The sequence below is a fragment of the Macrobrachium nipponense genome, chromosome 1 (genome assembly GCF_015104395.2).
Source record: "Macrobrachium nipponense isolate FS-2020 chromosome 1, ASM1510439v2, whole genome shotgun sequence".
NCBI lineage: Eukaryota > Metazoa > Arthropoda > Malacostraca > Decapoda > Palaemonidae > Macrobrachium > Macrobrachium nipponense.
The window spans coordinates 105,245,377-105,267,934 of record NC_087200.1 but is presented as its reverse complement, the minus strand read 5'-3'; the positions used below and the strand labels follow the sequence as shown (position 1 = coordinate 105,267,934).

Genomic DNA, 22,558 nt, shown 5'->3' with positions numbered 1-22,558 from the left:
TTATGTTTAAAGGCTTGTGTAGAGGAGGGCATAATCTCATAAAATGTCTCATCTTATCCTATGGCACATCTTTGTTTGAATGATACATAATTCATTTAAATCAATGTGAATTCTTAAATACCCGTCTGTTCCATTGACCCTTAAACGCCGACTGGACGTATTTTACGTCAACATATTTTGTCTCTCGGGTGCCGACTGGACGTATTTTACGTCGATATGGAAAAGTTTTTTTTTAAAAATTCGCGGAAAAATACTTTTAGGCCTACCAGCCGAAAACTCTTGAATCACGCGCCTTGGGGGATGCTGGGAGTTCACGGATCAAGGTGTTGTTTTGTTTACAATCGTTACACAGGCGCGCAAGCGCGAATTTCTTTCTTGCCGCACTAAAAAGTATCTGTGACACATCTCGGAAATTATTTCGTCACTTTGACATAATTTTTGTACCATTGTAAATTAGCCGTTACATGAAGTATTATAGTATATGAAAATGTGCGCATTTTTATGTAGAATACAACAATAAAATACTCATAATTGTAGCTTTTATCAGTTTTGAGATATTTTCATATAAATAACGATAATCGCCAAATTTCAACCTTCGGTCAACTTTGACTCTACCGAAATGGTCGAAAAAACGCAATTGTAAACTAAAACGCTTATATTCTAGTAATATTCAATCATTTACCTTCATTTTGCAACTAATTGGAAGTCTCTAGCACAATATTTCGATTTATGGTGAATTTTTGAAAAAACTTTTTCCATACGTCCGCACGGTAACTCTTCCGAAAAAAATCATACATGCGATTGTGGTAATGTTTGCACCATTTTAAAATTAGCCGTTATATAAAGTTTTATATATGGAAATGTGCGCAATTTCATGCACAATAAAACTAAAAACAACCCGTGGTTGTAGCTTTTATCAGTTTTGAGATATTTTCATATAAATAACGATAATTGCCAAAATTTCAACCTTCGGTCAACTTTGACTCTACCGAAATGGTCAAAAAACGCAATTGTAAGCTAAAACGCTTATATTCTAGTAATATTTAAGCATTTACCTTCATTTTGCAACAAATTGGAAGTCTCTAGCACAATATTTCGATTTATGGTGAATTTATGAAAAAAATAACATTTTCTTTACGTCCGCACGGTAACTATTCCAAAAAAATCATACGTGCGATTGTGGTAATGTTTGCACCATTTTAAATTAGCTGTTACATAAAGTTTTATATATGAAAATGTGCGCAATTCCATGTAGAATACAACAAAAAATAATTGAAGGTTGTAGCTTTTCTCATTTTTGAAATATTTGCATATAAATCACGATAAATAGAAAAAAAACCACATTCGGTCAAATTTGACTCTACCGAAATGGTCGAAAAATGCAATTGTAAGCTAAAACTCTTACAGTCTAGTAATATTCAGTCATTTATCTCATCTTTGAAACAAATTCGAAGTCTCTAGCAAATATTTAGATTTATGGTGAATTTAAAAAAAAATCTTTCCTTCCCTCCGCGTGCGGATTCTCCGCCACAAATCTCCGAAATACGTACGTACCATTCTCGGAATATTTGCTCCGTTTCTTATTAGGCATTTCATAGAGTTTTATATATGAAAATGTGCGCAATTTCATGTAAAATAAAACTAAAAATATTTGAAGGTTGTAGCTTTTCTTATTTCCGAAATAATTGCATATAAAAAATATATATATAAAAAAATTCAACATTCGGTCAACTTTAACTCGTCAGATATGGTCGAAAACTGCAATTGTAAGCTAATACTCTTACAGTATAGTAATATTCAATCATTTGTCTTCATTTTGAAAGTAATTGGAAGTCTCTAGGACAATATTTAGAATTATGGTGAATTTTTGAAAAAAATATTTGTTTACGTCCGCATGTTACGAATTCATGCATTATTTTGTGATAATATTTTCTCTGTGTTGCTTTGATCGTTTTACAATGTGTTATACACCAAAATGATTGCAATTTAGTGTACATTACAACGAAAAAAAAGTAACTTGTTACCTTTAACCGTTCTGCGCACAGTGCGATTTGAATACAATTATATATGAAATTTCGTTTTTGCACTATCATATATCACATTATTTATATATGATAATGATAATTTTTTTCATTTCTGATGGTTGCATACTAAACTTCAGTCAATGACAAAAAAAGGAACCACTCCGAAACCCCTCCGGCACACGGGAGACAAATTTTTTTTTACCGCTCCGGCGTAAGAGGGTTAATCTGAAGCTATGAAAAGCCAGGAATTGTTGTTTCTAAGGTCCTTGATTCTTAAAAGGTAGTCAGATGGGTCTCACCGGACAAAGTGGTAGGTTATCTCCATTAATTGTAACCAAGGACACAACTGAATCTTCACAACAAAATAGAGCATAGCAAAACTACTGATGACCATCCTCTTAATTGTGTAACCTTTGCCAAAAGTATACATAATACTTGCTGTCATGCAGACAAAATTTTCAAAGAAATAACATTTTTAGCATGAAATCTAATAAGGAACAGCCCAGATGAGGTGCATGTAAGGTGACTACAAAATTCCCATTCTTAACCTGTTTGATCAACTTCCTAAGTTCCACTAAAGCTACAACTTCCATACCTGGGAGGCTATACAATACTTTACTGATTTGGTCTGTTTTTATTGGTCCCACAGATTTCTCATGATGCCTCTGAACTCTCGTAGGAAGTAATAGCCATTGAATTTGAAGGTTCAAAATTTAAGTTGCTCTGAAGTGACTGAAACATACAAGTCTGTCAAACTGATTTACAGATTTATCATGATTGGTACTCTGTACATTTTCTAGTGTACCTTTTTATCTCTCATAAGACAGAATAATTTTTGAAGACATATTTTAAATGCTGGATTTTTACAATTATTTTCTCTGAATTTACATTTAGTATTTGACTAGAACTTTCTTTTGAGTGGTAGTTTTCCATTACACAGCCTGGCATTCCCTTCCTAAATGATTCCTTAGAATGTGTGTTTTATAACTTCTCTCAGAAAGACACTAAAGAGTACATAAAAAAATGCAACCCTCAAACTAACAACTTGCATTAATGACTCAGAAAAAAGCTTGCACATTGCAATTGAAGCTGAGTAACTGCTAAAGATAGAGATAAGGCAGAACAATTAAAACTCATTGCCTAGTAATGAAACTGATTTTAAAATACAAACTCACTAACTCAGTTCTGACATGTGAAATTGAAGACTGTGGCTTCCACCAATATTTCAACATAATAAAGCAGTAGCTGCTGTGATGGAATCAGTACTGAAATGAATACAGTATAAACTTCTAGTAACAAAGGAAATATCCCAAGAGAAAAACTCAAGGCTTCTTTTGCTAACTGACAGCTCTGTTCTTAGCTACCACAACACTATATTGACCAGCATAATTGAAGATATTTGAGCAGTGTATGTACGTACATAATCATATTTATTTATGTGTGTATTAAATATAATTGTCATACCATCATTAAATGTAATTACTAAACACACATGCAACAATAACTTTACATTAATAAATAAATATTCTGTATGTATATAACATGCAGTGGGTGTACATATAAACATTAATATATAATCACAGTTTTGGTCATGACAGTTACACAGGCCTGTAAAGAGAGGGAGGTTTCCAAGAACAATGTATTCTTTTTGTTAAGTTACCTTTTATGCTTATGCAGGCCTATCAGAGGAGGAGGATCCTCATGTAAGGTGATTACTCATACCTGAACCCTCTCTACTTTCTTGGCTTTCAATAGGAACACTAACATTGCTGCTATTCTAAACACACATACTTCACAATGTCATTCTACACTTTTAAATTTTGTTAACTAAGAACTTGATTATAACACTAGAAAATTAATTATTGGGGAAATTAAGCAAAAGGTTTGTTTAAACTTGTAGTCAACAATTTTGCCTCTTCAATATCTTAGGAAATCGCTTACTGTGAAAGGCTTATAAACTAAAGAATTATCTTTCATATTCATGAGTATTAATTCAGCTGAAAAACCTTATGGACAAAGCCACAGAGTGTAAGAGGGCTCCACAGAGAAATCAGCCTGCTGAGAGACACAAGTTATAGTTAAAAGTGATAAATAAATTAACATGAGGGAATAGAAAATAAAACCATTAAACCTGAAACTCATGGGACATAACCAGAGAGCAGGAATGAATATGCTCTTCCCTTAAATATTTGGAGATCAGAAGATTCTGCAACTGCACTAGGCAAACTATTCTGCATTTCAGTTGTAGCTATGATAAAAATGCTCAGCAAACTGAGTAGTTTTAAACAATGCTAGAAAACTACAAACTGCAGCAGCAGCCTGCCTAGTGTTGAGAGCTAAAACAGCTAGGTTAGGTAAGAGGAATGCAGACGATGTTTGTTGTTGCAGTACATTTTATGCAAACACAATGAACTCATTTTAAGTCAATGCCACAAATCAACATTAAGAGTTGGTAGCTCTATCCAAGGGTTTGAGATGAGTCAGCACCTGGAGACCATGCTTGAGAACAGCACTCCAAATAAGGAACAAAAGTTACACCTTGATATAATAGCTTCATCCGAAGCATTAACAATCATTTCCGTAAGCTACCAGCTTTTTATGAAACAGAGGATGCAATATTACATATGTGCTTCTTAAAAATCAATTTCTTAACAAAAGTTACATCTGAAATCTTAGTCACTAAGTGAGAAAAAAAAATTACATAAGCTCTCTTGGCCAGCCCTATAAATTAAAGAATCTTAACTCAGTAGTCTGTTCAAACTGGGAGCATATCACAAGCAAGTGATAATTAAAATTTATGACAACAAATTGCTACAGAAAATATACATCTATTTGAACACCACAACATATGTGAAAGTAATAACTGTTTCATTAAAAAATATAAAATGACTCACATAAATCTTTTGGGCAAACACCAGCTCCAAATCCCACTTCAATTACTGTTACAGGTTTTCCATTGTTTTCTTTGGCTGGAAAACGCAATAGGGTGAGCTGCTCCTTTTCATTGGATAGTATAGACCTGAAAGTTAAAAGTTGCATACTGTATACTGTATCTATATATAAACAAGAAAATTACACACTATATATGTGCAGAGACAATTAATAAATATCTATGTACTTCTGCTCTTGCTACAGCATAAGACTTGAATACCATCACTCATCTGCTTGACATGTGGTTCAGACACAAGAATAAAATGGGAAAAAAATATGGAAAATGTAAATGTATCTAAAACACTCCTCTTAAGTCTTGCTACTATAGAAAACAGGTTTGTTACAAAATGTACCATGCAACATAGTGCTAGCTAACTAATCCAGATTCATAGGGTGCAACCTTGTCCTATAACTAAATGCATTTTGTATGACCATGACTACGATAGCAAAATTAATTCATATACGACAGCTATTACAAAAACATAAAAAGTTATCATAAGGCAATAAATATAATTATTTTCCATATACCAATTGCTAAATTTTCAATGGAAAAATTATTTTCCATACACCAATTGCTAAATTTTCAATGGAATCCAAACTGGAAAAAATCTAAATTATGCACAAATTTTCAAAACTTTTATTTAAGTGTTCATAATTTTCGTACAGTATTTATTTATTCCACAATTGTTTTCAAATGAATTTTTGTTAAATAAATCTTTAATACTGAAAAGTTTCGTAATTTTAAGAAACAGTCATCAAATAGTTGTCTGGATTACCAGAAAATCCAGACAAAACTACTCAAGTTTAGCAAAGTTTTACTGTACTGTACTGGGCAGTCCAGAATATTGCAGTAGAGCATTCTATTGTGCAGTTGCATAATTTCTTATGATTGTTCTCACTGTTTTTTGTTTACCTTACCTACATATAAACAAAGCACTAGTACATACAAAGTACATACACTTCCAATAGATCACTTTGTTTGGTGATAAAGTACTTTGGTCATGAATACAGTGTCCCCCCGTATTCGCAGGGGATGTGTACCAGACACCAACGTGAATAGTTAAAACCCACGAATAGTTAGAACCACCACAAAAAATGCTTATAACTGCCTATCTTGAAACCTCATATACCAAATGTATACCTTAAATAACAGCCTACTTCAAATATACCTAAAATTACTAACCTATTACTGTATTAATCTTTAAAGTTATATTATTAACCCTTAAATGCCTATTGGACTTATTATATGTCGACTAAAATTGTCTGTCGGGTGCTAATCGCACGTACGGTACATCGACTGCAAAAAATATTTATAAATATTCGCAGAAAAATAGGTATATGCCTAGTTTGCAAAAAATTTGAAATCATGCGCCTTGAGGGATGCTGGGAGTTCACGGATCAAGCTGTTGTTTTGTTTACAAGCGTTACCCAGGCGCGCATGCACGAATTTCTTTCTTCTCGCACTAAATAGCACCAGCGACGCATCTCAGAAATTCTTTCGTCACTTTGTTGTAATTTTTGCAGAGTTTTATATTATTATTATTATAAGAATAGTTTAACCAGACCACTGAGCTGATTTTCAGCTCTCATAGGGCTGGCCCGAAGGATTTGATCAAATGCCAGGTCTAGGCCAAAGGCCAGGAACTGAGACTAAATAGGTCATATAATATACTACTCAATATTAGCCGTTACAGAGTTTTATATATGAAAATGTGCACAATTTTATGTAGAATACAACAAAAAACAACCCATGGTTGTAGCTTTTATCAGTTTTGAAATACTTTCATATAAATCATGATGTGCCAAAATTTCAACCTTCGGTCAACTTTGACTCGACTGAATTGGTCGAAAAATGCAATTGTAAGCTAAAAATCTTACATTTTAGTAATATTCAATCATTTATCTTCATTTTACAACAAATTGGAAGTCTCTAGCACAATATTTCTATTTATGGTGAATTTTTGAAAAAAACTTTTTCCTTACGTCCGCGCAGTAACTCGGCCGAAAATCTCTGAAATTCTTTCGTCACTTGTCGTAATTTTTGCACCGTTTTATATTAGCCGTCACATAGTTTTATATATAAAAATGTGTACAATTTCATGTAGAATACAATAAAAAACAACCCATGGTTGTAGCTTTTATCAGTTTTGAAATATTTTCATATAAATCACGATAAGTGCCAAAATTTCAACCTTCAGTCAACTTAGACTCGACCGAAATGGTCGAAAAACACAATTGTAAGCTAAAACTCTTACATTCTAGTAATATTCAATAATTTACCTTCAATTTGCAACAAATTGGAAGTCTCTAGCACAATATTTTGATTTATGGTGAATTTTTGGAAAACACTTTTTCCTTACGCCTGCGCTCGGTAACTCGGCCGAAAATCTCAGAAATTCTTTTGTCAGTTTTTCGTAATAATTGCACTATTTTATATTAACTGTTACATAAAGTTTTATATATGAAAATGTGCACAATTTCATGTACAATAAAACAAAAAATAACTCATGGTTTTAGCTTTTATCATTTTGAAATATTTTCATAAAAATCACGATAAGTGCCAAAATTTCAACATTTGGTCAACTTTGACTCGACCGAAATGGTAGAAAAACGCAATTATAAGCTAAAACTCTTACATTCCAGTAATATTCAATCATTTACTTTCATTTTGCAGCAAATTCCTGGAAGACTCTAGCACACTATTTCGATTTAAGGTGAATTTTTGAAACACTTTTTCCTTACGTCCACGCGGTACCTCGGCCGAAAATCTCAGAAATTCTTTTTGTCAGTTTGTCGTAATGTTTGCACCGTTTTATGTTAGCCGGTACATAAAGTTTTATATGTTAAAATGTGAGCAATTTCATGTAAAATACAACAAAATACAATCCATGGTTGTAGCTTTTATCAGTTTTGAAATATTTTCATATAAATAACGATAAGTGCCAAAATTTCAACCTTCGGTCAAATTTGACTCGACCGAAATGGTCGAAAAACGCAATTGTAAGCTAAAAACCTTACATTCTAGTAATATTCAATCGTTTACCTTCATTTTGCAACAAATTGGAAGTCTCTAGCACAATATTTCGATTTATGGTCAATTTTTGAAAAAAAACTTTTTCCTTATGTCCGCGTGCGGTAACTGCCGAAAATCTGAGAAATTCTTTCGTCACTTTGTTGTAATTTTTGCACCATTTTATATTAGCAGTTACATAAAGTTTTATATATGAAAATGTGCACAATTTCATGTTAAATACGACAAAAAACAACCCATGGTTGTAGCTTTTATCAGTTTTGAACTATTTTCATATTTTTCAAATAAATCTTGATAAGTGCCAAATTTCAACCTTCAGTCAACTTTGACTCGACTGAAATGGTAGAAAAATGCAATTGTAAGCTAAAACAAAACTCTTACATTCTAGTAATATTCAATCATTTACCTTCATTTTGCAACAAACTGGAAGTCTCTAGCACAATATTTTGATTATGGTGAATTTTTGAAAAACACTTTTTCCTTACGTCCGTGATCGGTAACTCGGCCGAAAATCTCAGAAATTCTTTCTTCAATTTGTTGTAATGTTTGCACAGTTTTATATTAACCGTTACATAAAGTTTTATACATGAAAATGTGTGCAATTTTATATAGAATACAACAAAAAATAACTCATGGTTGTAGCTTTTATCAGTTTTGAAATATTTTCACATAAATCACGATAGAAAAAATTCGACCTTCGGTCAACTTTAACTCAACCGAAATGAGCGAAAACTGCAATTGTAAGCTAAAACACTTACAGTCTAGTAATATTCAATCAATTACCTTTATTTTGCAATAAACAGGAAGTCTCTAGCACAGTATTTCTATTCATGGTGAATTTTTAAAAAAAAAACTTATTTTTACGTCCGTTCGTTACAAATTCATGCATTATTTTGTGATAATATTTTCTCTGTGTTACTTTGATCGTTTTACAATTTGTTATATGTCAAAATCATTGCAATTTAGTGTACAATACAACGAAAAAAATTAACTCATTAGCTTTAACTATTTTGCTCACAGCGCAATTTATATACAATTATATATGAAATTTTTTTTGCTCTGTCATAGAATCCAATATTTATAAAGATAATGATTTTTTTTTCATTTTTTGATGGTTGCATACTAAACTTAATGGAATGACAAAAAAAGGAGCCAAAAATGAAGTCTTCATCTTAAAAATTAAGCGTGCTGTGATTTTTATAAAAAAAAAACTTTTTTTCCGCTTCGGCGCTAACTCCCGAACGCCGCCGGCATACAACATACACACTTTGGTAAATAGCGGCTCGGCGTTTAAGGGTTAATATTATTTCAAAGTCATCTTAAAAATTTTACCATTAAAAATATATACCTACAGCCAATAACACAGAGAGAGAGAGAGAGAGAGAACCATTGAATGGCAACATCATATACGTATCTAACCATCAAGAGTGAAATTATGAATTATTCCCAAGACAGAGAGAATAATAATAATAATAGAGAGAGAGAGAGAGAGAGAGAGAGAGAGAGAGAGAATAACTCCTAGACTCCAACTCCTTCCCCTCCGCCAATACGTATATCAAACTGTCATTTACTCCCCTGCCCTCCTTCCTCCAAGTGGATAAAAAGACTGGGAATTGCTATTTTTTATTAATCTTATCAATATTTGAAAATTAGTTATAAGGTAAATCATTTATTTATATTACAAAACGAATAAACATACGTAAGTAAGTAAGTGAGAGAGAGAGAGAGAGAGAGAGAGAGAGAGAGAGAGAGAGAGAGAGAGAGAGAGAGAGAGAGAGAGAGGTCATTGTTTAATCTCATTAAACTTAATATTATTTGAAAACTAGTACTGTATACAGTAGTACCTCGAGATACGAAAGGCTCTACTTACGAAAAACTCAAGATACGAAAGCCAATGCGAAAAATTTTACTGCTCTATATACGAAAAGTTTTCAAGATACGAAAGGTTGTTGCTGTAAAGTCCCGAGATTCGCCCGCACCGCCAACTGAGTAAACTCGCCACCATCCTCCCGCTCTCCCATTGGTTCCTGATGCTAGTCACCCCATAAGGTCCTGTTCTCCTATTGGTCAGCATCTACCCCTTGTGCTTTAAGTATTCTATTGGTAAAAGGATGCTGTAAATTGAAAAACTTATTCATGCAATACATTTAATAAAAAAAAACATTAGGTAAAGATAGAATAAATAATAGAAATGAATGGTTATTATACTGTTTGGTAGTTTCAGTAGTTGAAGAGAGATATGAAAATTTATGGCTTACTGTGTAAAGTGATTGCTTGTCGATCGTTGTTCGATACTCGTAAGTGCTGGATGCTAAACAGACGTTTGGAAGCTTTTTTTTTGTAATTTTTGGGGGGGGGGGTTTATTTAAGTTTAATGGTTACTTAACCCTCTTACGCCCCGATGGACGTATTTTACGTCGACATTTTTTGTCTCCCATGTGCCGACTGACGTATTTTAAAAGTCGACTTCCACAAAAGTTTATTTTTAAAATTCGCGGAAAAATACTTATAAGCCTACAGCCTAATACTTTTGAATCACGCGCCATAGGGGGATGCTGGGAGGTTCATGGATCAAGGTGCTTGTTTGGGTTTTACAATCGTTACGCAGGGCGCGCAAGTCGCGAATTTATTTCTTGCCAGCACTAAAAAGTATCTGTGACACATCTCGGAAATTATTTCGTCACTTTGACATAATTTTTGTACCATTGTAAATTAGCCGTTACATGAAGTATTATAGCATATGAAAATGTGCGCATTTTTATGTAGAATACAACAATAAAATACTCATGATTGTAGCTTTTATCAGTTTTGAGATATTTTCATATAAATAACGATAAGTGCCAAAAATTTCAACCTTTCGGTCAAACTTTGACTCTACCGAAATGGTCGAAAAACACAATTGTAAGCTAAAACTCTTATATTTTAGTAATATTCAATCATTTACCTTCATTTTGCAACTAATTAGACGTCTCTAGCACAATATTTTGATTTATGGTGAATTTATGAAAAAACTTTTTCCTTACGTCCGCGCGGTAACTTCCGAAAAAAATCATACATGCGATTGTGGTAATGTTTGCACCATTTTAAAATTAGCCGTTATATAAAGTTTTACGTATGGAAATGTGCGCAATTTCATGCACAATACAACTAAAAACAACCCATGGTTGTAGCTTTTATCAGTTTTGAGATATTTTCATATAAATAACGGTAATTGCCAAAATTTCAACCTTCGGTCAACTTTGACTCTACCGAAATGGTCAAAAATCGCAATTGTAAGCTAAAACGCTTATATTCTAGTAATATTCAAGCATTTACCTTCATTTTGCACAAATTGGAAGTCTGTAGCACAATATTTCGATTTATGGTGAATTTATGAAAAAAATAACATTTTATTTACGTCTGCGCGGTAACTCTTCCGAAAAAATCATACTTGCGATTGTGGTAATGCTTGCACCATTTTAAATTAGCCGTTACATAAAGTTTTATATATGAAAATGTGTGCAATTTCATGTAGAATACAACAAAAAATAATTGAAGGTTGTAGCTTTTCTCATTTTGGAAATATTTGCATATAAATCACGATAAATAGAAAAAAAACCACGTTAGGTCAACTTTGACTCTACCGAAATGGTTGAAAAACGCAATTGTAAGCTAAGACTCTTACAGTCTAGTAATATTCAGTCATTTATCTTCATCTTGAAACAAATTCAAAGTCTCTAGCAAAATATTTAGATTTATGGTGAATTTAAAAAAAATCTTTCCTTCCCTCCGCGCGCGGATTCTCCGCCATAAATCTCCGAAATGCGTACGTCCCATTCTCGGAATATTTGCTCCGTTTCATATTAGGCATTTCATGGAGTTTTATATATGAAAATGTACGAAATTTCATGTAGAATAAAACGAAAAATATTTGAAGGTTGTAGCTTTTCTTATTTCCGAAATAATTGCATATAAAAAATATATATAAAAAAATTCTACATTCGGTCAACTTTAACTCGTCAGATATGGTCGAAAACTGCAATTGTAAGCTAATACTCAATCATTTGTCTTCATTTTGAAAGAAATTGGAAGTCTCTAAGATAATATGTATTTAGATTTATGGTGAATTTTTGAAAAAAATATTTGTTTACGTCCGCGCGTTACGAATTCATGCATTATTTTGTGATAATATTTTCTGTGTTGCCTTTATAGTTTTACAATGTGTTACATACCAAAATGATCACAATTTAGTAACTTAACAACGAAAAAAAATTAACTTTGTTAACCTTTAACCGTTTTGCGACGCACAGCGCGATTTGAATACAATTATATATGAAATTTCGTTTTTGCGCTATCATATATCGCATTATTTATATATGATAATGATAATTTTTTTCATTTCTGATGGTTGCATACTAAACTTCAGGCAATGACAAAAAAAGGAGCCAAAAATGAACTCTTAATCTTGAAAACTAAGCGCTCTGTGATTTTTTGAAAAAAAATATTTTTTCCGCTTCCGCGCTCACTCCGAAACCCCTCCGGCATACGGGAGACAAATTTTTATTTACCGCTCCGGTGTAAGATGGTTAATAATTATTTGAAATGAGTACATGCAATACATTTAATAAAAAAAATTGTGAATTAGATATCATAAAATATAAAATACATCAGACTGCAACAAATACGTATTTTTTAGAATTCTTCTTCTATTTTATTATTACGTTACATATACGTATGTTTCATTATACCTGTCAGTAACTCGGTATCTCCATAGTAAAGATAGAATAATAAGAATAGAAAATGAATGGTTCTTATAACTGTTTGGTAGTTGTCAGTAGTTGAAGGAGATTAATGCAAAATTTATGGCTTACTGTTGGTAAAGTGATTGCTTGTCGATTGTTCGATACTCGTAAGTGCTGGATGTAAACAGACGTTTGGAAGCTTTTTTTTTTTGTTTGTTTATATTATAGTTAATGGTTACTTAACCCTCTTACGCCCGACTGGACGTATTTTACGTCGAAACATATTTTGTCTCCCATGTGCCGACTGGACGTATTTTAAGTCGACTTACAAAAGTTTATTTTAAAATTCGTGGAAAAATACTTATAAGCCTACCAGCCTAATACTTTTGAATCACGCGCCTTGGGGGATGCTGGGAGTTCATGGATCAAGGTGTTGTTTTGTTTACAATCGTTACGCAGGCGCGCAAGCGCGAATTTCTTTCTTGCCGCACTAAAAAGTATCTGTGACACATCTTGGAAATTATTTCGTCACTTTGACATAATTTTTGTACCATTGTAAATTAGCCGTTACATGAAGTATTATATATGAAAATGTGCGCATTTTTATGTAGAATACAACAATAAAATACTCATGATTGTAGCTTTTATCAGTTTTGAGATATTTCATAAATAACGATAGTGCCAAAAATTTCAACCTTCGGTCAACTTTGACTCTACCGAAATGGTCGAAAAATGCAATTGTAAGCTAAAACTCTTATATTTTAGTAATATTCAATCATTTGCCTTCATTTTGCAACTAATTAGATGTCTCTAGCACAATATTTCGATTTATGGTGAATTTATGAAAAAACTTTTTCCTTACGTCCGCGCGGTAACTCTTCCGAAAAAAATCATACATGTGATTGTGGTAATGTTTGCACCATTTTAAAATTAGCCGTTATATAAAGTTTTATGTATGGAAATGTGCGCAATTTCATGCACAATACAACTAAAAACAACCCATGGTTGTAGCTTTTATCAGTTTTGAGATATTTTCATATAAATAACGGTAATTGCCAAAATTTCAACCTTTGGTCAACTTTGACTCTACCGAAATGGTCGAAAAACGCAATTGTAAGCTAAAACGCTTATATTCTAGTAATATTCAAGCATTTACCTTCATTTTGCAACAAATTGGAAGTCTGTAGCACAATATTTCGATTTATGGTGAATTTATGAAAAAAATAAAATAAATTTTAATTTATTTTCGTTTAACGTACGCGCGGTAACTCTTCCGAAAAAATCATACTTGCGATTGTGGTAATGTTTGCACCATTTTAAATTAGCCGTTACATAAAGTTTTATATATGAAAATGTGTGCAATTTCATGTAGAATACAACAAAAAATAATTGAAGGTTGTAGCTTTTCTCATTTTTGAAATATTTGCATATAAATCACGATAAATAGAAAAAAAACCACGTTAGGTCAACTTTGACTCTACCGAAATGGTTGAAAAACGCAATTGTAAGCTAAAACTCTTACAGTCTAGTAATATTCAGTCATTTATCTTCATCTTGAAACAAATTCAAAGTCTCTAGCAAAATATTTAGATTTATGGTGAATTTTAAAAAAATCTTTCCTTCCCTCCGCGCGCGGATTCTCCGCCATAAATCTCCGAAATGCGTACGTCCCATTCTCGGAATATTTGCTCCGTTTCATATTAGGCATTTCATGGAGTTTTGTATATGAAAATGTACGAAATTTCATGTAGAATAAAACGAAAAATATTTGAAGGTTGTAGCTTTTCTTATTTCCGAAATAATTGCATATAAAAAATATATATAAAAAAATTCTATATTCGGTCAACTTTAACTCGTCAGATATGGTCGAAAACTGCAATTGTAAGCTAATACTCAATCATTTGTCTTCATTTTGAAAGAAATTGGAAGTCTCTAGGATAATACGTATTTAGATTTATGGTGAATTTTTGAAAAAAATATTTGTTTACGTCCGCTCGTTACGAATTCATGCATTATTTTGTGATAATATTTTCTTTGTTGCTTTTATAGTTTTACAATGTGTTATATACCAAAATGATCGCAATTTAGTGTACATTACAACGAAAAAAAAAGTAACTTGTTACCTTTAACCGTTTTGCGCACAGCGCGATTTGAATACAATTATATATGAAATTTCGTTTTTGCGCTATCATATATCGCATTATTTATATATGATAATGATAATTTTTTTCATTTCTGATGGTTGCTTACTCAACTTCAGGCAATGACAAAAAAAGGAGCCAAAAATGAACTCTTAATCTTGAAAACTAAGCGCTCTGTGATTTTTTGAAAAAAAATATTTTTTCCGCTTCCGCGCTCACTCCGAAACCCCTCCGGCATACGGGAGACAAAATTTTATTTACCGCTCCGGCGTAAGATGGTTAATAATTATTTGAAATGAGTACATGCAATACATTTAATAAAAAAATTGTGAATTAGATATCATAAAATATAAAATAAATCAGACTGCCAACAAATACGTATTTTTTAGAATTCTTCTTCTGTTTTATTATTACGTTACGTATACGTATGTTTCATTATACCTGTCAGTAACTCGGTATCTCCATTAGGTAAAGATAGAATAAAGAATAGAAATGAATGGTTATTATACTGTTTGGTAGTTTCATTAGTTGAAGAGAGATAATAATGACAATTTATGGCTTACTGTGTGCTAGGAAAAATGATTGCTTGGCGCTCGTTCGATACTTGTAAGACGGGTAAGAGCTGAATGTAAACAATCGATTGGAAGGTTTGTTTTTTGTTTGTTTGTGTATTATAGTTAATGTTTAATTAATAATTATTTGAAATGAGTACATACTGATTATTTATACATTTTATTGGCATATTCTAAGCTTTTAGCTCTTAGGTTTAGATGTCAGAATCATAGACTAGGCTACAGTAGCAACCGCTAACACAGGCTAGGCTTATTGCTAAAGGACATATGCTAAAGTCCTAATATATGCAGTAAAAATGGGGTTGAACATTACATGCAGTTGAATATTACTCAAGTATGTACAGTATTTTGCCTTTTTGGAGTCATATTTCTTTCGTCGGATCGGCGTTGTAACCCTAAAACATGTGTTTTAGGCCTGGAAATATAATTTACTGGGGTGTTTTTGGAGGGCTTGGAACGGATTAGGCATTTTACATGTAAAATGTGTTCCAAGATACGAAAAACTCATAATACAAAGGCCGCCTCGGAACGGATTAATTTTGTATCTCGAGGTACCACTGTATTATTATTTCACCATAAAAAGTAGTTATGCCCTTGGATATACTGTACACATAAACTTATATAGCAAACAGAGGGCAAGAGTTACCACTATGACATGCATATCTCATGTGGAAAGAGAGAGAGAGAGAGAGAGAGAGAGCGTTATCCTTATTTAAAAGAGTGAAATGGATAGATTATTGTTTATCTTTAAAATAGTATTATTTATGAATTTTGAAATTAGTTATATTATTATTATTATTATTATGTGAAAATATTAATAAACATATACACATGCGTCATAGAAATTCTCTCATCTCAGTAAAAGAGAGAGAGAGAGAGAGAGAGAGAGAGAGAGAGAGAGAGAGAGAGAGTTATCCGTATTTGAAAGAGTGAAATGGAAGGGCTATTGTAGTGTTTCTTTAAAATACTATCACATATGATTTTAGTAATTACAATTATATTATTATTATCATTTGAAAATATTAGTAAACATATACAATTATACGTACATGTACCATAAAAATCTCTCATCTCAGTAGAGAGAGAGAGAGAGAGAGAGAGAGAACACACTCCCTCTCCTCCTGTCACATTACTTGATATATCTGACAGCTGTTGGTCCTCAGTTTGGTACCAGGAGTTCAAAAGAAAGAAGCTGAAAGACTCGGATTTCCTTCATTCTTACATAATTTTTTAATTCATAAACTAAACTTACTAATTCACTTTAGTATTTTCTTTAATGAATTGATATTATTGTTGTTTACATTAATATTGGTATTTGAAAATTAGTAAATCATTTACTTATCATACAAAAAACATACATCTCTGTAAGAGAGAGAGAGAGAGAGAGAGAGAGAGAGAGAGAGGAGGAGCGAGAGAGAGATAGAGAGAGAGGGAAGAGAGAGAGAGAGAGAGAGAGAGTTATCCTTATTTTGAAAGAGTGAAATGGAAAAATTATTGTAGTATTTCTGTAATATACTATCACATATGATTTTTGTAATTAGTTATTATTATTATTATTATTATTATTATTATTATTACTATTATCATTTGAAAATATTAATAAACATATTATACATGCATGTACTATAAAAATCTCAAATCTCAGTAGAGAGAGAGAGAGAGAGAGAGAGAGAGAGAGAGAGAGAGAGAGAGAGAACACGCTCCCTTCCCTCCAGTCACATTACTTGATATATTTGACAGCTGTTGAACCTCAGTTTGGTACCTGGAGTTCGAAGGAAAGATACGTGAAGACTGGGATTTACTTCAATCTTACATAATTTTTTAATCTATAAACTAAAATCTTACTAATTCAAAATAGTATTTTCTTTAATGAATTGATTGCTCTTTACATTTATATTAATTGAAAATTAGTAAATCATTTATTTATCATACAGAAAACATACATCTCTGTAAGAAAGAGAGAGAGAGAATTATTATTGTTATTTGTGATATCATTTAATACAGTATTGATCAATATTAATATTTCAAAATAAGTAAATAATTTTTGTATCATGAAAATGTATTTGGTCATGAAAATAACACCAAAATACACTAATTTGGGATTATTTATCTTCAGAAAATACCCGCGAATAGGTGAATTCCCTGCAAATAATGGGTAGATAAGGTCCAGAGAGAAATCCGTGAATCCGTGAGTCCGTGAATACGGGAGGCCCAATGTATGAACTTTGGGTAGGCTACACTATCATATTTATGAATGTATTTCAAAAGACATAAGGTTTTATTACCCTTATTTTATACAGCATTGCTATAGTCTTCTTATTTCTATGGATTCTTGAGGTGTTACTAACTTATATTTCTGCAAAGCTAGGAAAATATACAAGATTTTACAGCAGCCTGGTGTAGGCTACCATATTCAACTTACACTTCACAGTAACTACACATCATCCTTGGATCCACTATTATGAATATCAGACTAAAAAGGTAATGGTTCCTTACCACCAAATGTAAAACTTAGTGAAGAAAGTAGCTACAGTGAATATTAACTCCTTACTAGACTACCCCGAGATATCTTGTGATAAGTGTTCTAAAAATTTTGGATTTACCACAAGATATCTCATAAAATTTTGGATTTACCACAAGATATCTCATGAAAAAGTCAAATGCTAATATAAGACTAATATGAGATATCTCAATGGTCTAAGGCTTCTCCAAAATATCTCATGCTATATAGTACGTTTGGCAGTGGTACTTGCTGCTGGGAGTCAAGAATAAGAATAATTTTTTTTTGCACAGACTACACATCATTAGTAGCACTGTTATTCTGGCTGTTTTTTTTTTTTTTTTTTTTTTTTTTTTTTTTTTTGCTACTTTCTGACTGGTTTTAGGTAAGTTTGGTTGTTTTATTTCTCATCTTTGATTATTTATATGCTATATTACTGAATTATAGCATTGCTGTTGTGTCTTTTATTAGCTAAAACCTCAAGAATCCATAGAAATAAGAAGAGTATAGTAATGCTGTATAAAATATACATAAAGAAACCAGCAATCTTGAGAGTTCGTTCATTTGTTTTATTTCTTATTTTCTCCTCTTTTCAGGTAAGTTTAGTTATTTCACTTGACATCTTAGATTGCTTATATGTTATATCATCGATTTATAATGTTATTGTTGTGTCTTTTCTTAACTAATCCCTTTACTATTTTGTGCTATGTACGTCGAGTAACCGGCAATCTTGAGAGTTGGATAATTTTTTTTATATCTTCTTTTCTCTTTTTAGGTAAGTTTGGTTGTTTTATTTGACATCTTAGATTGTTTATATATTATATTATTGATTTATTACGTTGATGTGTCTCTTGACGCTTTTGTGATACCTCGGGTATAATTTTTTTTTTTATTTACACCGAGTACTTAGCATTAATGGCTCTCCACTGGTGATCTTGAAAATCTGTTTGTTTTATTTCTTCTTTTTGCCTGTTTTTAGGTAAGTTAGAGTGTTTTATTTGTTGTTTTAGACTATTTATATGATATATTATTGATTTGTTGTTACTGTTGCATAATCTTTTGGTCTCTTGACTTTATTTATTTATTATTTCAGCCAAGTTATGGCAAGTTACCATGACAACAGTGATACTGAAGAATCATTTACTGATCTTGAAAGCTTTGGCTCTGAAAGCGCCCGATTCAAGCTTGGATGATTTCAGTGAGGATGACGGCAATACAGATATGGTAATGGATGATACACACTGTACTGTATTCCCTAAAGGGTGGTGGGAAGAATCCATAACTTCCTTTATGGTATTATTACCTTTCTTACTTCAGATAATTTTAAATTCCATTATTATTTCACTTTTACATTCCACTTATATCACACCCCTCTGCCATTCCTTTTACCTGCACGCCTTTAAATTTTAAATTTTTTTTTATTGCTCTGTCCAAGAGCTATTATTTTTGTCTGCTCTATCCTATCTTACTGCCTCAACATAACATTACTTATAGGTAACATCACCACTCCTACTTTTTTATACCAATTTTATAACATTAACTATACGTACTAACTTTCAATGAATTTGCTTTACTACTATTTTCCCACAGATTCTTCAACCCTGGCCCCAATCTTACAAAGGTACTAGGTACTACAGGAACTTTGTCTGCAAAGCTATTAAGTTTTCACATGGTCACCTTTCTAACAAATACTGTATGCCATTATACTGATAAACTTAACTTGCCCTACTTTGTCCAAGCTTGGGAAAAGCTGTCATTAACTCATTTGCAAATGAAGAACTCCAGACCTAGAGAAGGGGATCTCTAATCAGATTGTCTATCTAGTCTTAGATAGGACATATTTTTGCTTTAGTGGGCATGTATAAGAATTCTCTGTCTTTACTCTTTCATTTATGTATTAAGCAAAGTTAGATAACTTAACATTAAAAAAGCCAAGGCATATTCTTACTCAAAGCTACTGTACCTACCCAACGGCAAGCAATATCTACAATTCTAAGGAAATTATTTTCTTGTGTTCTGCTTAGAAAGTACCAAATACAGTACTATATATATACACAATAGTACCTCGTACTTCGAACTTAATCCATTCCAGAAGGCTGTTCGAAGTACGATTTGTTCGGAATATGAAACAAATATCCTCATAAGAAATAAAAGGAATCAGGATAATTTGTTCCAGCCAACCCAAAAAGCCCCCCTTTTCACATTTTTTCTATTATTAATGTATTAAAAAATTAAATTAAGAGTGTAAAGTAATGAAACAGTGCATTGTATGAAGTAAAATCTTTTAAATTTTACTTTTTCTATATACGATTTGCAATCTGTTTCATAAAAATGGCGCCGGCCGGCTGGGGGATGGAGGGAGGAGAGACTGGAACCCTTTGAGTATACTGAATTGGTTGCAGTATGCAAAGGTTGATAAAATCAATTTTATTCACATATTAGGTACAAAGACAATCAAAGGAATCGATAGTAAGTGTGTCCGATTGTGTCAGAGAGAGAGAGAGAGAGAGAGAGAGAGAGAGAGAGAGAGAGAGAGGAGAGAGAGAGAATAATCAGTGTGTTTACACTTGGATCTTAAGTGCACGAAAGAAAGTAATTATGCCACAATACATCAACTTACGGCAGACTTTTAAAACAAACATGAGGATTTTGCAAATAAATAAGTATTAAGTCAAGAATGCATGAAAAGGAAAGAGAAATAAAATGATATTGCTATGATACAATAAAGCTTTGTACATACTTACCCGGCAGATATATACTTAGCTATAGTCTCTGACGTCCCGACAGAATTTCAAACCTCGCGGCACACGCAACAGGTAGGTCAGGTGATCTGCCTTTCCCGCCGCTGGGTGGCGGGACTAGGAACCATTCCCGTTTTCTAATCAGATTTTCTCTTCCACCTGTCTCCTGAGGGGAGGCCGGGCGGGCCATTAATCGTATATATCTGCCAGGTAAGTATGTACAAAACTTTATTGTATCATAACAATATAATTTTTGTACATGCAACTTCCCCGGCAGATATATACTTAGCTGATTGGCACCCTTGGTGGAGGGTAAGAGACAGCTAAATAAATATATAAAAACAGGAAACAACACATGTTGTAGGTTATAAAAACCTTTGTTCTTACCTGAATAGGCAGAAGACTTCATGGATACTGTCTATGAGTCTGCTTGCCTCAAGAGCTTCAGCGAGGTAGAGACCTATGACTGATAACCCTTCTGGATCGTGTCAATGGGGGCTGACCCATTTACATGACAGAGCCTTCTATTGGATCGTGTCAATGGGGGCTGACCCACTTACATGACAGAGCCTTAACCTGTATCATATCAATGGGGACTAGCCCTCTTACATGACAGAGCTTTAGGTATTAAGGATAGGCACATCTTTGGAGGGGTGCCGATCGTAAAAATATTTGCCAAAAATACACTAATCAAGACAGGCTAATGAATTTATCAGGCATTATTAGCACTATAATAATGCATATTCTCTGAGAGTTTTATCATCCTACAGGGAAAATAAATGATTTTATGAAAAAAAAAAGTGAAATTCAGGGCCCCTTGTACTGAAGGTTATTTGGTGATCGGTGAGAAACTACAGTCTTGAATAGAAATTCGGTCTTACAGAATGTTGGTATATCCCCCTGGAACATGCACATAAATCATTATCAAAATAGAAAAGTAAATAAGCACGTAACGAAAAAAAAAAAATATTATAGTATATCTCTCTAAACTGGTCGATGTCGTTTTCTACGTTTCCTAAGAGTAGTTTCATCTCAGAAAACCATTTTAGGGGTATCTAAACTAATTTTTCAAGTTTCTTGTCCTCAGAAAAAATTGCTTTTTGGCTTTTTCGGGAAGGGGGGAGGTATTTCTTTGATTGTCCTAAATAATATAATTTTTAGATGTTTTAGGCTATCAAGTGACATAATATCTACAAACTCTCAGAAGGTTTTGTCCCTAAATTGAGGTTTGAATTTTTTCTGAATATTTCTTCCTAGCTATAGTCTCATTTTTCGGCGGGGCTTTCGCTGAACTTACCTGAAGTTGTTGCTCTTTTTTTTTGTTACGTGCTTATTTACTGTTCTATTTTGATAATACATTATGTGCATGTTCCAGGTGGATATACCAACATTCTGTAAGACCGAATTTCTAATCAAGACTGTAGTTTCTCACCGATCACCAAATAACCTTCAGTACAAGGGGCCCTGAATTTCACATTTTTTTTCATAAAATCATTTATTTTCCCTGTAGGATGATAAAACTCACAAAGAATATGCGTTATTATAGTGCTAATAATGCCTGATAAATTCATTAGCCTGTCTTGATTAGTGTATTTTTGGCAAATATTTTTACAATCGGCACCCCTACAGACTGGTGCAAACTGGAGACTTTAATTAAAAAACAAGGAGCACAACAGTCAATCCCAACCCCCTGAACACACCTAACATTGTTAGAGCTAAGGTTTGAAAGGGGTTAACTTCCAATACCCTCTTCCAATCAACCATAAAAAACACACCAAAAAACCCTAAAATACATTAAATTAAACTAAACTAAATAGGATTAGCTTCAGCTCCCTGTCCCAGCACCAAATCCGCAGATACGTATGCTCCAAGTGAAAAGCACTTATCATATGTAACT

General features: G+C 32.7%; 1 protein-coding gene across 2 annotated transcripts in view; it reads right to left on the bottom strand.

Annotated features, from left to right (window-relative positions):
- The window catches only part of LOC135219520 (rab proteins geranylgeranyltransferase component A-like), a 291,707-nt gene that overhangs the window by 89,668 nt on the left and 179,481 nt on the right, over window positions 1-22,558 (bottom strand). For both annotated transcript variants that reach the window (XM_064256350.1, XM_064256351.1), the window contains exon 10: window positions 4,919-5,043. In XM_064256350.1, coding sequence (XP_064112420.1) covers window positions 4,919-5,043 — 125 coding nt within the window. The remainder of the gene's footprint in view (window positions 1-4,918; window positions 5,044-22,558) is intronic.